Raw genomic sequence first — 21,039 nt, forward strand, 5'->3', positions numbered from 1 at the left:
CAGATGTTATGAAGCACTGAACTCTTGCTAGTAGCCATTGCTCTGAAAACAGTAGTTTCCAGAGAACCAATTAGATTATTAGTCCAAAGGTCCAGTTGCTAGCTTTTGAAGCTTTTCAACCTCAACTTATAGTCTTCTTTAAACTACACAAAGTAAGTTGTGGTTTTGTTTTTTTGTTGCTGCTGTTTTTGTCCCAAGTGTAAAGAGAAAATGTAAAAAATAGACACATCTTTAACACAGAAGTACATTTATTCAGGTCTTAATACATTAATATTGAACAAGTTACATATTCGTATTGATTTGCAAATTACACAACACAATTCCAATTTATTTCCTGCATATAAGTTAAATGTAACAGATTTTTATTTTAAAATATGTGGGAACTCTTCCTCTTATTACGAGGAGCACTTTGTTATAAAATGTAAGTAAAAGTGCAATATTTTTCTACTGATAAAATTACAAAAATTGGTCCAGAATCTGGGTTCTGAGCAGGACTTATCTGACAGACTAAATATTGTGTTTTTCATTTTTAAAAATGCAATATATCTTTACATTGTTTTTAAAAGTAATTTGCTTTTTGACGCTATTTTCTAAAAACTGTAGCTAAATACATGAAATACAACATTGTCAGTTTACAAAAGCTTAGCATGTCAATCACTGCATCATCTATTTTCTAAATAAACTTCATTTTTTCCCCCCATACAACTATCTGAAACATAGAGTTTTGACAACAACATCACCATAGTATCTCACAGCGCTATGTTACAATAAAATATCTCTGTAATAAGTTCAAAAGAAAAAGGAAATATAACAATAGCAACATAAAATTAAGGTATACAATGCATAGATTCAATCATTTAAAAATGTAGATATAATTTACTTAGTACAGCTCTTTTTCTTTTAGAGTGAACCCTGTGACACTGACTACATGGATTCATAACAGTTTATCCTGACTTGAGTGACCGGCACAAATATATATAATTCTGAACATATCACATGATAAAAATGCTAAATATATCACTTTGACTTCAAAGGCAAATTTGGCTATAGTACACTATGGCATGTTTGGGTAAGAAAAGGCAACACCTGGCACCAAAGCCAAACAGCAGCTTCTTTAACGGCTTCTCTGCAGAGCCTTTTGAAATGTTAAGAATTTCATTTTACTCTTCTCAAACCTGCCCCATCTCCCTGGCTTCCTTAAAATCTATGTCAGTGGTGTCAGATTATGTGCTATTATTGGCCTGAAGTATGCAAGTTTTCATTTCAGCCACATACCCCCCCAAAAAAGATATTACTTCTGGTTGAAGATGAACTTTTTGTTGGTGCGACTTGAATAAAAACTTGCATACTCACTACCCCCAACATATGATCAGACACCCACTGATATATGTGGTTTCTGGATAAATCAAACAATAGACATTATTGTTAAATAGGCAGTTTTCAGTTTTAGTTTGTTATCTCTAAGCCACTTGGTCTTTCAGCCACCATATCAGTCGACCTCATGAGAAGCTAAGGTCGCCTGAATCGTGTACATTATGTGTGACTCTGCATAATGAGTCTCTGACAGGCTGACAAGCTCATTGTTAGTACAGCAATAAAATGGGAAAAGCAAGTCAAGAAAATGCAAATATACAAGCTTGATAAGATACTTAACACTTAGTGGCGCTGTTCAGGGGCAACATTAAAAAATAATTAAAATAGGACTTTGAATGAAAAAAAATCATTGGAGCTATCAAGTCACATGTTACTGTTATATCAAATGTTTAAAAAGACACAGAGATAGGTAGAGGTAGGAAGGACAGAGTGAAAGTAAAGTCTCATTAAAAGCAGCAAAGCTGATCTGATTGACAGCATCAGAGGGCTCTTTTGGCCTAAAAGGAATCATACTGTGCTAAATTAAATCAGTCACGCTAACCTTTTTGAGACAAAGAAGAAAATGAAACAAGCTCTGAAACTGAACACGGGACAAGGCTGGTAACTCACAGTGTCTTTAATGACAGTCACCGGCAGGTCTTGGACTCAGCCTTGGTGTGAAAACAACAGTAGCACTGAGAATATCTTTTATCCACCAACCTGCCTTGACCTCCTCACATTCACAGCGGCGCAAAGAGTTCAGGAACCCCTAACAATAACAATCTACAGTCACTTGTTTCTTCTTGGTTTCTAAAGAAAAGTGAAAGCAGGACACTGAAAATAAAGAATCCACTGTACGTTTCTTCAAGACTGCTAGATTTGAGTATGTTCTGGACCGTAGACATTTACAATATAAAACCCTTCAAGCCTGCAGTCAATATCTACTTTGTTAGGCACAATAAATAGGCCCCTGTGGTATTAAGGTTCAGAGTGACAAACGACTCAGAACAATTGTGATGTCTGAGTGCAGGTTACGCACCAGAATAAATCTATATTAACCACAAATAATTTAGGTCTGTAATATATACTAAATCTAGTAAACATCTACTACATCATTTTAATATACATTCTTAATGTATGTACAAGAAATCAGAGAGGGTATTACCATTTTACAGCCTGATTGAGATAGATCCTCAAGCACAGATGTGTCTAAAATAATCTGATCCAGTTTTCTCTGTAAGCTCATTTCTGCTGCCTTGATTTTTGCTTCTGTTCTGTAAACATGATTTACAGTCTTAGAAAACACACTACTAGACCTGATTTTACAAACTGTATGATGCCATTATGTACATTCAGGCAAGAACAAAGTGAGTTATTATGTAACATCGTCCAAAGATCCCTTGAGAGGTCTGTCTCTTAACATCATGTCAGTCCACAAAACCCATGAGCCAGATTACCTTCATAATTTGTCCGTAGTGGTAATCAATTATCACTACACTGTACATAAAGAGTTTGATTGTGAAAACACAGTAAAACAGCATTGAATGTTGTACGTTTGTGCTGCTGCTGCTGCTGCTGATGAGATGTAGTTTGCTTTGTCACATGAAAAAGTTGCAGACACTATCACTGTAAAGTATCTGTAATCTTTGATGAGTAAACCAGAGAGGTGTGTTTCCGTTGGCTCTTATGTTAAGGCGAAATGTTTGGCACTTAGTTTGTACAGAATATTTGATATTTCAAAAATAATTCTGATTTTTATCTTGACCAGTTCAGGGGCCTTAATGGAGACTTCAGCAGATTGTGACCAGTCTTAGTCTGCTGCAGTGATCAGAAAGGCATCTTTGAAATAGAAATGTTGATGGTACAGAATTTGCAGGTGATGTTTGGATTAAGCATCCTCGGATGCATTTTTTCTTTGAGTTCTGATTGTGTCTTTTACCAAATGGCAACAACAAGAAGTCAGTTGAGCAGAACTTTTTTTTTTCGCACTACAGTCTCTACCCTGACACCCAGCTATGTGTGGTGGTCTTCACCCCATGGGAGAAACCTTGCTGGGTCACCATTGGCTCAAAGTTGAAGTCCAGTGAGTCCCCGTCCATCAGTGTCTCATGGAGGACAGTTTCCATGTCAAACTCAAACTTCTCAATAGACATGTCATCCAGGTCACTGGGCAGCTTCTCCGGGTGCGAAGGTGGTGGCAGACCTGGTCGACCGTATCCGTTGGTGTTGAGAGGACAGAAGCCACCAGGCATGCCTCCAGGGCTGAGGTGGCTCGAGAGGCCATAAGGCACCTGCATGGGGCTTTTGGTTGTAGGCAAACGCATATTGCCCCCGCTGTGGCTAAGGGACATGAGCAAGCGGCCATTCATAGCCGGTGATGTGGCCGGGGCTTGGCTGTGCACATTGTGGGGGTGAGTGTGAGAGAGATTGTGCGGGTGACCATTCCCTCCTCCCATTAGTTTGGCTGCATGCTGGCTGCTGCTGTAGGGTGGCAGCATGCAGCCTCCGCTGGACTGAGACACCACAGTGTCTACTGATGGCATGAGCTCTCCATGCTGGTCTGTATCTGACGTCAGCAGCTCCTTCAGAAGCCCAGGGCAGCTGTACTGACCCATACTGGGCCCGAAGGTTGGCTTGCTCTCTGGAAGTGTCTGCAGTGGCATGGACGACAGGCTATTCATGCCCACTTGGCCATACGCACACTTGCGATACTCCTGCTGGGGCTGGGAAGCCATGCTGGGAGAGCTGTAAGCAGAGTACCCAGGGCTTGGCTGCATCATAGAGGAGGGGGAGGACTGGGAGGAACCAGGGGTCGTTGCCCCTCCTCCAACCTGAGAGTTGTTGGGTGAGAGCAAGTTCAGGTTGTCCAGAAGGTTCTCCATGACATTCTCAGAACTGTGTCCCAAAGAGCCCGTCATTTCTGTGAGGCTGGGCAGTGTGGCTGTCATCTTGGCCCCTGGGGCTCCAGGGTAGCCCATGTGTACGTCTGCCTCCGCAAGGTCATCCTCAGGCATAAAGGGTGAGAGGCGTCCACTCAGAGTGCTAGCGTTGGAGCTGGTTCGAGGTCTGAAGCTGCTCCACGCATCGAAGTCGTCGTTGCTGTGAGAGTTGGGGCTGCCAGGCCACTTGGAGTAAGAGCCTGGGCTGTCGGCGCCTCCGTCAGGGCCGCCCTGCAGGGACAGCTGTGGGGAGACAGGGAGACTCTCAGTGCACCAACAGACATATCGTATGTGTCAGGATAACATATACTTCTGCTAGTAAAACACGAGGTTGAAGGATACTTAAAAATCTAATATTTTTATAGCCAAAATACTGTATCAGTAATGCAGTAAAATGTAGAGAATAGATACCTAGAGACAAGATAATTCATTAGCAGTGTGGATATGATTGTCAAACACAAAATCTCATTAACCTCAGTTAATGTTTTTTTTTTAGTTCTATTACTATAAACATAGAGTGATAATTTATGAAAAAAAATATGAAAAGACTAATAACATCAATATACTTTCTCTAAGAAGAAGATTGGAACAACCATTTATAATTTTCAAATTCTTATTTGAAAAGATAGATAGTGGAGTGAATGTGGAGATAAAAATGTTCTTTTTTGGCAAACTAAGCCAAAAGCAAAACACAGTTTGGTTCTTTCTTTACCTTTTTCTTAGCTGCCCTTCCTCTGCTCTTGGTTAACTTGCTGTTGTTGTCCATGGAGGCCGCCCTGCGACGTGGAGACTTGCCGCTCTTTCCACCCTCTGGGTTTAGCATCCACCATGAGCTCTTCCCCGTCCCCTCATTCTGGACACGAACAAAGCGGCTGTGCAGCGACAGGTTGTGTCTGATGGAGTTCTAGAAAACAGGGAGAAAGAAAGAGAGAGAAAAACATGGTGATGAGAAGACAAACAGACAGAGCTTTGTGTTTGCCCTTTTCCCAAAACACCTCAGATTTGCCTCCACATAGAAGTGCAAATCCATCCTTACAGGTGGTTCTCTTTTGAAAACACACCCGGCTTGACAGCTGACTTAGAGAGGAAAAAAGGGAGATTTTAAGGTCACTCAACAATGTAATGCCATTTGCTATGCAAAGAAACACACACACACACATAGACACACACATACACACAATAGGTGTCAATACATTTACTTCATGAGCAATACATCCTGAGCAGAGTAAGGCTTAAACTGCAGACAGTCTTATCTCTAAACACACTGTATATGCGGCCCTTTATTTCCTTCACAAAAAGAGTGGGTCCCACTTTAAAACAGCATTATACCAACACTCACATTCCACCTGACTACGTGTCTTTTCTAAATCAGCCCAAAATCAAAGGGAGGAAACAGACTAATCTTTCCTCCTTACAGACACATTAATACTACGCTCTAACGTTGCTTAGTGACACCCCCAGTGGAAAAACACATTTTTGTGAAGGAAGCTAGTGAAGCATTATAAAAACACGGCAAACAAAAGAGCGTGAATATTGGGCAAATGTCTGAAGGTGAGGCACTGTTTCTGTCCTACTTTAATGTAACTACTGTACAGGGAGACTTGTGTTACTCAACTTTCCAGACTTAATTTTCAGCCTGTGATGATTTTGAGACTAAATTAGCCAGAACTGTTGTTCAACTGAGCATTTACCTTCAGAGAATAATTTATACTCTTGCTCTGTGTTGCTTTGTGTCCGGGCCATAACATGAAGTAATGAGCCTTGGCCAGACATTACTGTGCATGCGTAAGGCTTGTTGTTTTGGAAGAAACGCTGGAACTCCCGGCACACATACACACACACACGCGCGCACACACAGAGCTTAGCATGCATAGTGGCTAACGTCATCAAGCCTGTTCCCGCTGTGAGTCACTACTTCACATCTGGTTCACAGTCTGCCCTTTGCTCGGTTTTCACCTCTGCTTCTCTTCCTCATCTCTACCATATCTTCTCATTCTCGACTATGAAACGTCATCCCCCTCTTACGATGTTATGATTCTTTCAAATGCTGATGTTGTCTATTTTTTCCAATTTCTATAAAATGACAATATGGCAGAGCTCAGGGTGACAACTTCAAATTGCTTGTTTTGTCCAATAGTCCAAAAGCTCAAATATATTTATTTTACAATGCTTTAAACAGAATATCATTATACTTTTTAAAGGCTGAAAGTTTGGTATGTTTGCTTAATAAATGACTCAAAAAATTAAAGGGATATTCCATCTATTTCATATTGCACATTTATAAAATTTAAAGACTTTCAAGAGACAATCTTTTAAAATTAATGGTTAAATTATTGCAGAAGAAGCTAGAAATATTGTGACTTTTAGTCTCTATTAAACTGTAAGAATGTTGGTGCCTACATTTCCAACATAATGAAACTCAATAGTCTTTTAGCCTTATGTCTTTTGAAAAGCCCCTCCACAACCACAGGAGATGAAAAAAGTGTCCCTTCAATCAATAACCAGAAGTGCTGTTGTTGTCTATTAAATACTATCACTTCCTATTTCTGCTGTAACGCCTCCTTTCATTTGTCAGTTCTTTATTCTCTTTTCATTTCACCTCTTCCACTCCTCCTTCTCTCCACCTCTTTCATATCGTTACTGCAGGACCTCAGGCTCCAGGGCACATGAGGGCGTGCTTGAACACTGGCCCTTCACAAATGAATGAAATTACCTTCGAATCAAATGACCCGACACCCTCAGCCAATAGTCTGGGGCTAGTTTGCATGATCTGAGGGACGTGACAGCCCCCCCCTCTCTCCTCGTGCACATCGGTAGCTATGACAAAAGGCGAGGAGGAAAGTCTGGTCATGAGCCTCTCTTTCCCATGACCACTAAGAGTGCTGGTAATTTCAGCTGTGCTGCAACAAGGAATGACTGCAATGTGAGTGCAGACGCCGGGATGTCCTGTTACAGCCTTATATCATCCTGATGACAGGAAGGAGAAACTCACAGCTAAAATCTCCACTTTGGAGTTTCTGGTTTCTATTTTGGTTCATGTCACAGCCAGTGCATTGGGTGTTGTGATGATCGAGAGTAAACTAGTTTAAAAGTCTTGATGCAAGAAAAGGAGTACAAGTGAAGGGTCATAAAAAATGCTCTGATGGGAAATACCAGGACTCGGCAGAACTCAGTGTGCCGTGTGGGGAGTGTGGCTGAGGGTGTCTGCTGGGGCCAATGGAAAAGCCTCGTCTCACACTCTGTGTGTGTGTGTGTGTGTGTGTGTGTGTGTGTGTGTGTGTGTGTGTGTGTGTGTGCCAGCTCATGTTTTTTGTGGAATGGCAATGTGACAAACAGCAGCGCAGTATGGTTTTGATTTTGTTGTTCACTCCACTGCAGCCACTGATATGGTGGTTTGAATGCACACGCGATTGGGGATGAAAACATACACATGAACACAAAGTTGCACTCAAACACATGCATGCACTCAGACACATGTTTGAAGCAGACATGCACATACAGGGTTTCCCATACATTCATTTATTTTTGGTGGCCCGCCACAGCATCAGAATTGCCCGCCACATATTACTTTTCTATTTTTGACGCTGCACGCGCCACTCCCTCTCTCTCACACACACACAAACACATAACAACAGACCCATCTGTCAACAGAATAATGTTACACACTCCAGTACAGTAGGTGGCCGCATGCAATTTTAATGTTAATTTGTAGTCTACCAGTAAATCAGAGAAGATGTGGAGGGGTATGGTTGGTGGCTGGCCGAACCAATCCAGAGATCACAGCTTTCTGAGCCTGTTAGCATGTTAGCATGTTAGCCTGTGTGTGTGTGTGTATGTGTGTCATAGGCTACTTTTGGGGACAAATTTCCTACCTAAGTTGACTGGGGATGGTTTGTCCTGCTGGGGACAAAAGCTGCGTCCCAAATTGGAAAAAAAAAGGTGATTTTTGGGTTAGTGGTTAAGGTTAGGGTAAGGGTTAAAATTAGTACCCTAGTGGTTATGGTAAGGGTAAAATGCTATGTCAAGTCCCCAAAAGTCAGGACATCAGGCTAACAGCTAAAACACTTCATACTAAGAAGAATGACAAATTGCTGTCTATATTTGCTCATGTACTTTTCATAAATTAGATTTTTTTTAATATAGAAATTAAAAGTCTGTTTCATTTGGATCCTGCGACTATATGTGACACTCATTTATCTCTGGCTGCAGTACACAGGAATCTCACATTCCAGCTAATCACTGTGTGCAACGTTCAATCATAAGCACAGCCAACTTGTTAGTATCTCTTAGGAAAGAGTAAAGGCAGGATTCCCAGCCAGGCAGCCATCACAATCAACATTCCTCAGCAAGGTTACAAAACCAACGATTTCACAGAACTGAACTCTAATTACCGTCACTGGAGGATAGTGGAGAGAAACAAAAGATTGCGTAAAGATAGACAATAATACCAAGACAAGACATGGCATGTTGCTTTCATTCAATTCATTATTTAATTAAAGTGAATACTTTCTGCAATGGTGAACCTCATGATAATAAATGTTGTGAAGAACAGGCAGCCAGCTGACATTATCTCTGAAAACTGAGTTCATGTTAGCCAGAGATAATAAAGAGTTTTCTCTATTCTGCTTGAGCCCACCACAAGGAGCACCACCTCCATTCTCTGAGTCAACAGAACAGAGCAGCGCTGGCAAAACATGAGGAAGTGACCACATGAAAGAGGACTGTGACAGGAAACAGAGCTAACTTCCTGCCTCACAGGAAACACGGCGGTCGTGAGGTAGAAAAAAAGGCATGGAATGCGAAGCGGCAAGCATCGCGAGCCAAGTGGACACCGCAAATTTAGCTTTGCTCCCCCGCACCCCCTTCCCCTCCCTCCTCCCTCCTCCACCCCCCCCCCCCCCCCAAAAAAAAAAAAACTGCCAGTGAGTTTATGTTTAGCTGCAAACACCAACCCCTGATGTCACACTTTATTTATTAAATGAGAGTAATGTGCACTTTGTCGCGTGACTGTTTCAAAATAAATTACATGACCGGATACGTCACGACTGACTCAACAAGTGGCTGCAGTATGGGAGTCTGGGTGGTGTGAGTGAGTGTGTGTGTGTGTGTGTGTGAGAGCAGGAGAATGTGTTTGGAGCGTAGGCTATTTAAGAAAAAGAGAAAGAGGGGTTGTGTGTGACAGAGTGGGCATGGATCAGTAAAGAACACACTGTGCTGGTTTAAACTCTTTCCCTGGCAGTACTACTGAAAGGCCACAGTGTTCAGTACATTACCTTCTCCTCCTTTCCTTCCTTCTCTCCTCCTTATTTCTCATCCCTTTTCTCCTATAGTCATCTTTGCTTCTTGCCTTGTCACCCTTGCCTTGTCACCCTCTCACTTCCTTCCTACTCATCTCATTTCCTCTCTCCTTTTCACCTTTCCTCTCTCCTACCTTCTCATCTGTTTGCAATTTTTCTTTTCTCTCCTCCTTACTGTCTCTTTCCATCTGGTCTTTTCTTCTTCATCATCCTCTCCTTCCTTCACCCTTTTCTCACTGTCTTCTTATCTCTTCTCCTTTCCGGCTCTCTTTTTGCAGATGGTAGCCACCTACCTGCAGAAAACTGAGTGACAAAATGCCAGACAGATGCTGGCAGACTGACCGAAGTGCTAACGCTTTCGGAGCTGCTCAAATGTCAACTCATCTAATGAAAAAATCCCCATATGAACGTAACACCACCCACATGCAGGGCTGCTCTGAATCAAGTGAAGCCACAAGTGAAACCTCAGCTGCAAGGCCAATACAGTTATATGTATATGGTGTCTGCAGCATTGCTCCTTCTTCAGTCTCAAAGCGTGCAGTAGGTATGAACTCACACGCCAGCAGTTCTCTGAGCAGTTTCACATGCATTTACCAGAGATATGGAACTGATCAAAGTGAAAAAATGTGGTTTCCCTGCACTATTTCCACTGAACTCATTAGTGTAACGGTGCTGTCCTGAGCAGACTTTTTCACCTTTTGTTGCCCCATGTTTCAACCTTAACAGTTAGTTTCAAACGTAGTTTTATTTTTGCACGATGCACAAAAAGTTTTCTTGCAGAAAAATATGACGATAATACATACAGTAATATACAGTGCAGGAAGAGGCGGTTAACCCAATGTGCGTATTTGAAGCATCAACCCATGTTATAGAGAATACCAATTCATATACAAATAATGTTATGACATAAATGTGATGGCAAACTAAAATGAGCTATAATAAAAAGAACACGGATAATAACAATAAAAGCAAAATAAAAACAAAAAAAGTGAGTGTCTGCTGTGTGTGCATGCAAGTGAATGTGTTTGCACGTGTGTGTGTATGTTAATGCATGAGTGCAAGTGTTTGATTGAGCTTGTGAGCGCGATATTGGTTTATGCACCTGTATTTACTCCAGAGCAAGAAGTAATGATACATTTCAGTGTGAGTGAAACAAATAAAACCTGCACACATGGACAACAACACATGAAAAGCAGTTACTAAAAAGCAGTTAAGTCATCTTTTAAGCATTTTTTGAGACATTTTTATAAAAGGAACAGTGTTTTGTCAGCTGGGAAAAGCCATTCCATAATTTGGTACCTCTAAACCTTTTTGAAAATCGACATCTGCAACTGAGAAATTCAAGATTAACAAGTAAGGTAAGAATGGACATGGGAATTTGCTTTTTAAGTAAGTCTTGAACTATTCAAAACACATATTTGAGAAATATTGATGTCATAAATGGTTTCTAAAGTAGAAGAGCAGAACAGATGTGTTACTCTGATCGGGTTGCAGTCCTAACAAAATGTATGAAAGAGTAAGGAGACAACAGTTTGTGTCTGACAAGATGACTAACCCTCCTCTTTATAACAATAGATTTATTCATTTTTCTGCTAACCCAGTTTGTTTGAGCTCTTCAACTCAAACTCTCATCAACAATATTTCCCAGGAGTCTCAACAGACTCAATTGTTATTTTAGATAAATTCCACTGTAAAGATTTATTCATATTCAAAGATTTATTTCAGGGTGTGATTTGTGAAATGTTTTTATTCATGAAAATAAATCAGAACCAGAGGTGGACCTATATACTATGAAGTATATTAGGCTATTTGTTGCATTAAACCCCCTCCCCAAAGCTCCTTTCAGTCCACCCCACTCTGCCAGATCTATCTGTCAATATAGGCCTACTTAATATCACTGTTTAATTCTATGCACAACATGCAAATCTATGCATAGCATGCAGCAAACTTCAATATTGAATTTAAAATAATCACAACATACAACAGCACGACAAACTTATATTCTCTTTTCATGCTTTCCCGTGGAGGGGTCATCTGCAGCGTGTTGCCCCTGTTTTACCCAAATCTCTGTGGAACTCTGAGCAGGGAAGGAGGCAACCCCTGGTGTTTTTGTCTCAACCATCTATTATTTCCCATTCCCATCATCGCCCCCCACAAATCACTCCTTGGTTTATTATTAACGTCCTTAATCAGTGAACTGACATTTTATGAGAGAGCTAGTGTTGTGTCATCTGCAAACATTATTGAGAAAGAAAATTTGAAACATAGATAAAGAATACTAATAGTCCAAGAATGAACCCCTGTGGAACCCCACAGGGAAGTCTGGCTTTGTTGGATTAGCAACCTTAACGCAAACAAACTTCTGTAGGAATCAAGATGGAAAATATGTTATCAATCAAAGTTGCTGCATTGTCGATTTATGAGTAAGAGGGGAGAGAGTAACTAGAGTAAAGAATATTGAGGTAATTCTTGGTAAAGGTATCTATTTTTAAACAGTGTTTATCCTCAGTGTTTATCAGGTCAAGAGAAGTGGACAAACTTCCATTAAAATCACGGTGACAGAATAAGGTGGGCGAGAAATAACATCAACAATAACATTCTTTCCATCAGAGACACCAGCAAACTCTAAAAAATCAGATTCAGAGAAAGGGAGATCATCCCTAAATTTAAACTCATGGTCATCATGAATAAACAAAGATACTCCACCTCCAGATCTATTCTGTTTTATGTAGTGAACCAAACTGCATTTAAGTAATTTAAAGATTTCTCTAGAGACGCCTGTAAGCCTGAAAAAGCAATTTGTTTAATTTAAAGTTTGAGGGAAGATAAATAATGAAAGAATTTGTCATAGCTGCTGGAATGGCTTCTTACATTTAGACGAGAAGTAGAGAATATATAAAGATAGAAACGCATAAGTCATTGAAGCGGTTTTCATTATAAAAACTAGAGAGGTTAGATGCATCAAATGATGGAAGAAAAAGTCTGGGTCAACATTGGGATTGTAAGAGTCAATTGTAGAGGGATCAATGGGCTTAAAGATCTAGGTGTGTTTGCACATTATACCTACCTATTTTCTGTGTAATGTCTGCGGCTGTAAGGAGGACAAACCTACAGAGAGTGTAGCTCACCATCTCTGACCGCCAAAGTGAGTAGCCCTAAAGCTGCAGCTTGGTCATGTCTGGAGCAGCGTGCTTTGTGCTGAGTCTGGCAGAGTTAGAGCAGTGTGGTTAAGACAGAAAATGTGTAAACCTGTAATTATCCTAACACCACCTCAGCAGGTCTGAGGTGGTGTTGGGGGCGAAGGTGATAGCGGGACGACAAATGACGGGGATCTACCACTCAGAGTCATCAGGTTTTTCCCCTTCATGTCTGATGAACTTAGTATTCTGTGATCTAGAGGCTGATTACTACGTATTCCATTAGAGTATGAAAGTAGGTTTACTAAAAGTGGTGCATTGTGGTACAAGTGGTTGGTAAAGGCAGATCAAAGTGGTAATATCTAGAAGGCGGGACGGTGCAGAGCAGACATGAGAAAGATAAGATGAGATAAAGATAAATGAATGGATTGTTATATGTATGGTAAAACACTGAGGTTCAGACAATGCAATGAAATTCTTATGGGAGAAGCTCTTCTTGGCATAAGATAAGCTGATGGGGGTTAGCGCTGAGTATCAAACCTAAATGACTTAATAGTGTCTGTACAGAGTATCGACAACTGTATCAAAAGGCATCAAAAACTGGCACTGATGCCTGGTCAGATTCTTTTTTTCTTCCTTTACTTAATAATTGATCAAGTTTGTTAAATCAGAATTTCAATCTCAGACAAAGTTCTTACATAACATTTGTGGAGTATATTTATTTATTTTGGGTTGTTTAATGGGTGGATTTATTGGAGACCAACAGTCAATGAAGACAAGCTAAAAATGGGTTGTTATAAAACTGTCTGCATCTAAATTGTGCCTTAATTTGCTCAGTCACAACATATTGAGTGATTAGCGTCTTTCTTTCTTTCTATCCTTCTGTCACACACACACACACACACACACACACAAACATAACAAAAGGAAAAAAAGCAATACACCCTCACATTACCACATTCACAAGGCAATCTGAATAGCCTGTGATGACTTCATGTGTTTGCAGTTTGATAGGTTGATAGGTTATCATCAGCACCAATATTGAACTGACCAGTGATAATCTGACCTATTTACTAAAGTCAATACAGCAATGATCATAAAAAACGGTGGAAATAAGAACAGCGCACAGGAAATGTAAAGCTCCGGGCCTTTTTTATTATTTACACCCTCGGTTTCATTAAAACGGTCTGGAGAAAAGGAAATGATTGTTGTCATTAATGTTGCGTAGCAGCGAGCAACACAGCACAGGCCTCAGGTTTGAGTGGCTGGGAAAAGCATAAATGTGTCACTGTTAACAGAGATATAAAAAGAAATCTGTTTTGCCACAATTTCTGTTTTTAAAAAAAGTCTTGGATTAAAAATGGAAACTGACCCTAGGATATGGTACGATCCAGAAATAGGTTGTCTCTGCCCTCTCCCTCCATCACGCCCCCTTTCTTAGTTCTCTATTCCTCCCTTGTCCTTTCCCCTTGCTCCTCTGGGACATCATGCACATGCACTACTGGCCACAGCTGATCGCACACTCGTGTTGCAACAAAAAGAGTCCTTTTCTAACCTGCTGACGTCAACTTCCAATAATTCAATTTGGCAGAGAAGGGAGACAAGAGGCCTGGACACTGAGTGCTCAGTGTGGAGCTCCTTAAATTCACTTTAGAATTCTATGGGTCCAAGTAGCAGTCTATGACTTCCAGGAAAGTACCTCTTCAAAATGGTCATTGTCAGATGCTCAGTTATATGACTGATCGTAAAGCGCAGATGGAAAGACAGAAAACACAAGTCATGCAGGAGCAAATCTGTCTGCAAATGTATTTACTGACGGCCTCTTGGCAGGATCTCCTTTTCACAATCCTCTGCAAGGAATCTGAGTGCCCTCCCCCCAAACACACACACTGAACTTGGAAGACTGAGAGGATGGTGACTGGTTAAGCTTAAGATTGATCGGTCTCACAAATGCTGCAGACACATGATAAATAGGCTATATGTGGTTTTGTGCATACGGTGAGAGGCAGCATAGTCGCTGACACTCCAGGATCTTTCATCGCTGTATGATAGTGTGAGACAAGTGGCGTAGTGGACGGGCTATTAGTGAACTTCCTGCTGCATTGTATCCGCACAGGAAGAGCTGGCCAGTCCTGATACTGATCCCACTGAAGCCTCTGGTTTCTATGCAAAACACTGCAGAATAAGGCCCTCATAGATGCAATGCTGGAGCCAAGCTGAAGAAAACAGCGGGTTCAAGAGCTACTACTTCCTAATCAAAACTCTGTAGTCTGACTGGGCAAAACAAGAGGAAAAAGGAAAGAGGGGGCCCTTGTCCAGGTAAAGTTTTTCAGCAGGATTACAATGGCAGATAAAGCGCTTACTGTACATATTACAAACAGTTAAGATTTGCTCTCAATTACAGATCCAAAGAGGTACAACAAATCATGCGCTATTTCCTGGTCTGACATGTGGACAAATTGCTCCAACAGAGATCTTGGCTGTATGTATGAGTGAGTGACCATATATGTTTGGTGGCTATAAAACTTTCAACAGCCAATGAGGTTTTAGTTCTTCCTTGTATTTATTTCACGAGGACATCGAGGGAGGATGAGGAGTTGACGACCTCCTGTTAAAATCTAAAAAACATGCAGTTAGTTGTTATCAAAGGTAAGCCTATGTATGTTCTTGATCAGTTTCAGCTTATTTGAATAAAAAAAACCAAAAAACATAAAAATTAAACATTGTGTAACTTTAAACCAATTGTCAATTTAAACTTGCTGCTTTAAAGCCTTAAAGGTCTTTTGTCCTTCAAGACATAAGGAATGTGGACTTTACTAACTCTTAAAGGGCTGGGCGATAATTATCCTGTGATGATGTGATCATAGTTATCATCTTTCAAAACTCAAATGAATGATTCAAAGTAAACTGTGATTAAAAATTAACAAATGCAATCAACAGGCGTTGTGCAGTAATTAATCTTCAACTGACACGTCAGCTGTTTTCAGTGCTTACACTTTAACTGATGTTTTAACCGACAGTTCAACTACTCGAGTACCTCTTTTTCGAGCAAGAAATTTACATTTGAAAACATTTTTTAACCTATTTGCACAGTTTAAAAAGCTTTGAGAGGTTTCAAATGTGCAATTTCTCAGCAGGAGCAAGTATGTAAATGTTCTTCAGAAAATCATGAATATTTCCCAGAGTCACTGATATCAGAACATATATTAGTGCAATAAAGATTTGACCACGCTCCCCTCATGTCACTTCACCTGGAAAACCCATGAACTGTATGAACTTCATCAGTAAGTGATTTCATTTCCTCATTTTTCTGGCTGTACATACATTATGCTGTTTATTATGCCTGCTACATGTACTTTTTAAGATAATGTCCCCGTAGTATTTTAAAGCTCAGTGTGTACATGTCAAGCTCCCTCACTGATTTCCTGACTCAAACTTAAATGGCACGCAGTTCATGTGTACAGACAGGGACCGGGTTGTGCTGGCTAAGCTTGCCATGCTAAAATATGTGCATGTGTTGCTATGTGGAACACAATGTGAGTCTGTAAATGCACAGAGCTGTGTCTGTGGAGCGGGGATATTTTTCGCCTCTGATCAGCGGCACGGCTGGGCTGGGCTGCTGCCTGCTCAGCCTGGATAAAGATGCAGTGTGTGGACCACTGCTGGGTGCCTGTGTGGCGGTCTGCGTCCATAAGCCTGACCCAACAGTGGAGGAAAGGAGGGAGGGAGGGAGAGGAGAGTGTTTGGGGGTTATATTTATATGCTTGTTACACCAGTTCAACCTGGCAAACACGGGGATATCCCCGAGCTGTTTATACTGCTAGATGTTGATTCCAACAATAAATCACCATTTGGTTTCGAGAGGATTCCTCATGATTTGTGTACTTGTTTTCTGTGATATTTCATGACACTGTAAAGCACTTAGATAAATATGTGTACTGCCACATTGAGTACTTAAAAAAGATCACATCAACTGCATATCAGAGAAAAATGCCTGCCTATACTATACTGTTTTCTTCTGAGGAGATGACTTGTATTACATTAGTCTGGGTTCATAGTGGTTTTAACTCTACTGGCATATGCACAATGTCCATGATGCAGTCTGTACACCTGTATGTTGGGCTGTAATGCCTTACCTATTTGAAAGATCTAAAATGAACATGACTCAATCACCAAAAAGTCACAAAAAGTACAAAAGGAACCTTATGAGATGTAGTGGAGCCATTATAGCACTTTCATCACAAAGTAATTGTTTTCTGTCATGGGCTCATTATGACAAGGAAATAAAATGTGTCACTGTACACATCACAAAATAAATAAATATATGTGAACTTCACAGAGGGAGTGCTGGGAGACTTGATTCAAGTGAATTATTTTAACAAAGACCAATGACGAGATAGTCACTGTGCTCCATTTCATGGTTATCTCCTGATGATATGATAGTTCCTTCAAGCGTCTTAAAATGTAAAACATAGTTTGTTTAACATAAAAATACTGCTTTGTTTTACATTTAACATTTGCTGTTTTTTAACATTATCACCAACGTCCTTGTTACCCGGCCTTGTTGCGATTACACAATCACCATTGATGACACACGTTCAATATGTGCAACACTATGCAATATAAGTCTCTTGAGTGCAGTTGTGATTTCAGTAGTCATGGAAGAAAATAAGCTGAAAAGGGTGCTGCTTGTCTCTCTCAAGTTATAAAGTGGAGCAAAAGCAATATGTATGACTACAAAAATTCTGCCCAACGTTTAAAATCTCCTCCGATGATTATTAAAAACCTGGTGACTAAGGGCTTACATTTTTGTGAGGGACAGTACACGGAAAGTGTGACATCAAACAAGGGCACCAAAAGCTGGACTTGGCATCCCAGTTAGAGGGGCCATTATCAAACTGGCACCAGTACAGGTCAGGATGAGGTCACATGAGTAAACCAAAGCCTCACTCCAACATTTACTTTGGCTCTATTTAGCCTAACTGAGTTCCATTTAATTTAGCTCCATGTGTTCGTGATCCTGCACTATAAAAGGCCAAAGAGATGTCTGCAAAAAAAAAAGAAGCTCTGCTGATAATGTTTTTAATTTAAAATGATTAAATAGACAGATGATGAGAAAAACAAGTACTGAAGTATTTCCAAACTCTAAGTGGAGCAAAGAGGAAGAATGAAAAAAAAAAAAAATGAAGGAAATGCTGGAAGAGGAAGAAGCCACAGAATCTGACATCATGCTCAGTGTTGCTTCCTCTCCTGATGACATCACTACCATAGTGTTGCGTACCTTGTGCTGCTTTCAAAGCACCCACTTCCTGTCACCCATGGGCTGAAATTTGCATCTCTTAAAAGGGAGAGGAGCAGGTGGAGGAAGAGAGAGGTAATAGAAGGCTAGAACAGGGATAATTTCATGCAATCAGTGCAGCAAACTACATGTGCTGAGAAAATAACATAACTGCTGGACTATACAGATGTACTGATGGAAAAGCACACATTTTATTTCCCTCACTTTATGTGACAATAAATGAATCACTTTTCATGAGATCACAATGTTTCTACAATTCAGGTTTTCCGCTGTTCTGTCCTCAAGAGAAGCACAAAGAAATGACAAGTTGAATAAGACAGATGATGTAAGCTCATTAAATTAAACTCATGTAAGTATTATATGCATAGAATATAAATATGCTCAGAATAGAAGATGTGAGATGCACGAATGCAACAACAGCACCATGGTAGAAGAGAGAAACCATGGACACGTTTTCCACTTGAGCACACTTGGCTGCTTCCCAAATGTTTTCTCTCATTTCTCAACCTTTGGTGACAGTCAGTGAAATAATAATCGCATGTCATGTGATTAAACAGGATAAAGCCCCAACTGAAGCTGTCTGTCAACACTGACAATAATGATTCAGGATTTGTAACATCCCAACACAAATGATCTATGTCGTCAGCAACTCCATATTTATTTTGTTCCTTGGTATCTCTCTTGTGGGTTACTTCAACCAGAACATGAATGATTCATTGAGAGAAAAATGAGTCCACAAGTGGTTACATGTTTAATTTTCCTGACTATGACTGCTGCACTTCCTCGAGTCCAACGCAAGAAACCTGAATGAAAAGCCACACAAGAAGCTATAGATGCCACCCGCTGACTCTCACCCCCCCTACCATACATCTAACCAGAAACATTACTGTGTACATCCATTGTGAACCATTGTACAGTACCCCAAACATACATTAGTACACTCAGGAGAACTAATTTTTCATTCTCAGCTATCAATCCTGATAATATAATAGTAACATCTAACTCAGAAGAAGACTTGCTTCAGAAATTGCTAACATAAGTCATTTCTGGACTTACAAAACCTTTCTTTAACCAGTTTTATGCATGCAGTGTACATGTCTCAAGTGAAGCCTGACTTCTGGTAACCTCTCCTCTTCCGTGTGTGAGGTGTTTCTTTTATAAACACTACGTCAGCCAAGATTCTCGCTATACGACACAGACAATAGTGCTGCAATGTCGCAACATCTATGCACACCTCAAATGAACACTCCAGTAGGCAGTTTCGTTACGCTGTTGTACGCACTTTGACCTCAAAACAAACTAGTAGTGTGTCCGTGACAACAGAGGTGGGGAACCCGCGGTCTGACACACAAGTCATAACCGCACTTCTGATTAAAGTGAGCATTTGAATTTCCACCCATGCCAGCCAGCTACAGGGCTCAAGTGAGCATTCATGTATGTGATAGAGGGCCTGAATGCATGTGTGATTGTGTGATAATGCCGGGCCAGTCTGACAGGCACCATGCATAATCGCTTTAGGGCGGGAATTGCACAACAATGTGGGTCTGGGTAATGCCTGTGGTTTGGGGCCCTCAGCAGCGAGCAGTCCCGTAAATGTGTTGCTCTACTCAGCACCCTGTGTGTCTGCAGCCGGTTCTCTCTTTCTCACACACACACACACACACACACACACACACACACACACACACACACACACACACACACACACACACACACACACACACACACACACACACACACACACACACACACACACACACACACACACACACACACACACGTAAGCTATGAGGAATTGATGGGAGACCAGATATTTCATGTGTAAAGAAGCGTTGAGGGATTTTACTTCTCATTTCAGTGGTGAAATTATCAAAATCTGTGTCACAGTTCCCTTTTCTCACACCATAAAACAATGCGGAGGCCATCCAGACAACTCTACAGGACATTTTTACAATTTTCCTGACTGATGAGAAGTTGTGATGGCAGACAGAGCAACAGTATGTACTGTGAAACAAACTGCCATGCCTGGGCAAACCCTCTGCCAAAACAGACAGTCACGTGCTCTCGTCCCACTACTACTAACCCTCACTCAGAAAAATACAACATTCTGACTCATCCTAAATGACTGTTTACCTGACCACAGCGCTGGATGTCAACTCTCTGTGTTTTTCGACTCTAGACAAGCAACCTGCGTGGGCACATTTTTTTTCTGTCCTGCACTTGACTCTCCGCCGGCGTCTTTCTGTATATCACTTACACTTTGTGCAGTAACTGGATGGTACACTCACTGAATGATCTGGTACACAGCCAGAAAAAGAACTGACAAAACAAAACACTGGCAGGGGTGCAGCAGGGTTCACAAAATCGCAAAATGACAGGGGCACTTTGCAGGGATTTTCCTGGGTCATTTCCAGTCAAGTGAAGTATTCACAAGTGTCACGTTGCCAGCTGTTAAACCACTCACGAAAAGTTAAACCGTATATTCAATCAAAATATTGCTTCTAATGTAGACAGCTAGCATTCCTCAACTCAGTAAATGTACAGTTTTAATAGATTATGCTCTAATCCAATATGTTTAACATAGATATTTTAGAAAAAACAATAGGGTGGGGGTCTGATAGATGGTTTTATTTTGCATTTTCCAAATCTAATGAGGCTCTTGGCAAATATTCAACCTCTTCTCATTTTTAAATAGCAAAAAGCAACATAAAAGACACATAACCATACAGATGAACTACAAATATGCAATCTTAATGAAATAATATAATGTCACTCTCTTGAGTTTTAGACTCAAATTTTCTCAAAAGCTAAATCTAAATGAATCGGACTAGATATTCAAAAGGATTCAAATTAATTTGCTATATCAGAAGCAAATTCTTTTTTTGTGCTATGACAAGCACTGAATTCATTACACAAAATTTAAATGTCACAGGATTTTAAACCTTGTTTCTTTTCTCAGTTGAATCAAATCTCTGATTCATGGCCGCCTTTCAGCTCTCAATGCAGGGAAACCT

General features: G+C 40.6%; 1 protein-coding gene across 1 annotated transcript in view; it reads right to left on the reverse strand.

Moving 5' to 3' along the window:
- Nucleotides 1-230: 230 nt before the first annotated feature.
- foxo1a (forkhead box O1 a) overlaps nt 231-21,039 on the reverse strand; it is a 28,795-nt gene continuing 7,986 nt past the window's right edge. The window contains exons 2-3 of the mRNA XM_053321013.1: nt 5,005-5,196; nt 231-4,535 (exon numbers count right to left, since the gene is read on the reverse strand). Coding sequence (XP_053176988.1) covers nt 3,351-4,535; nt 5,005-5,196 — 1,377 coding nt within the window. The 3' untranslated portion in view covers nt 231-3,350. The remainder of the gene's footprint in view (nt 4,536-5,004; nt 5,197-21,039) is intronic.

This window comes from Scomber japonicus, chromosome 6 (assembly GCF_027409825.1).
Source record: "Scomber japonicus isolate fScoJap1 chromosome 6, fScoJap1.pri, whole genome shotgun sequence".
Lineage (NCBI taxonomy): Eukaryota > Metazoa > Chordata > Actinopteri > Scombriformes > Scombridae > Scomber > Scomber japonicus.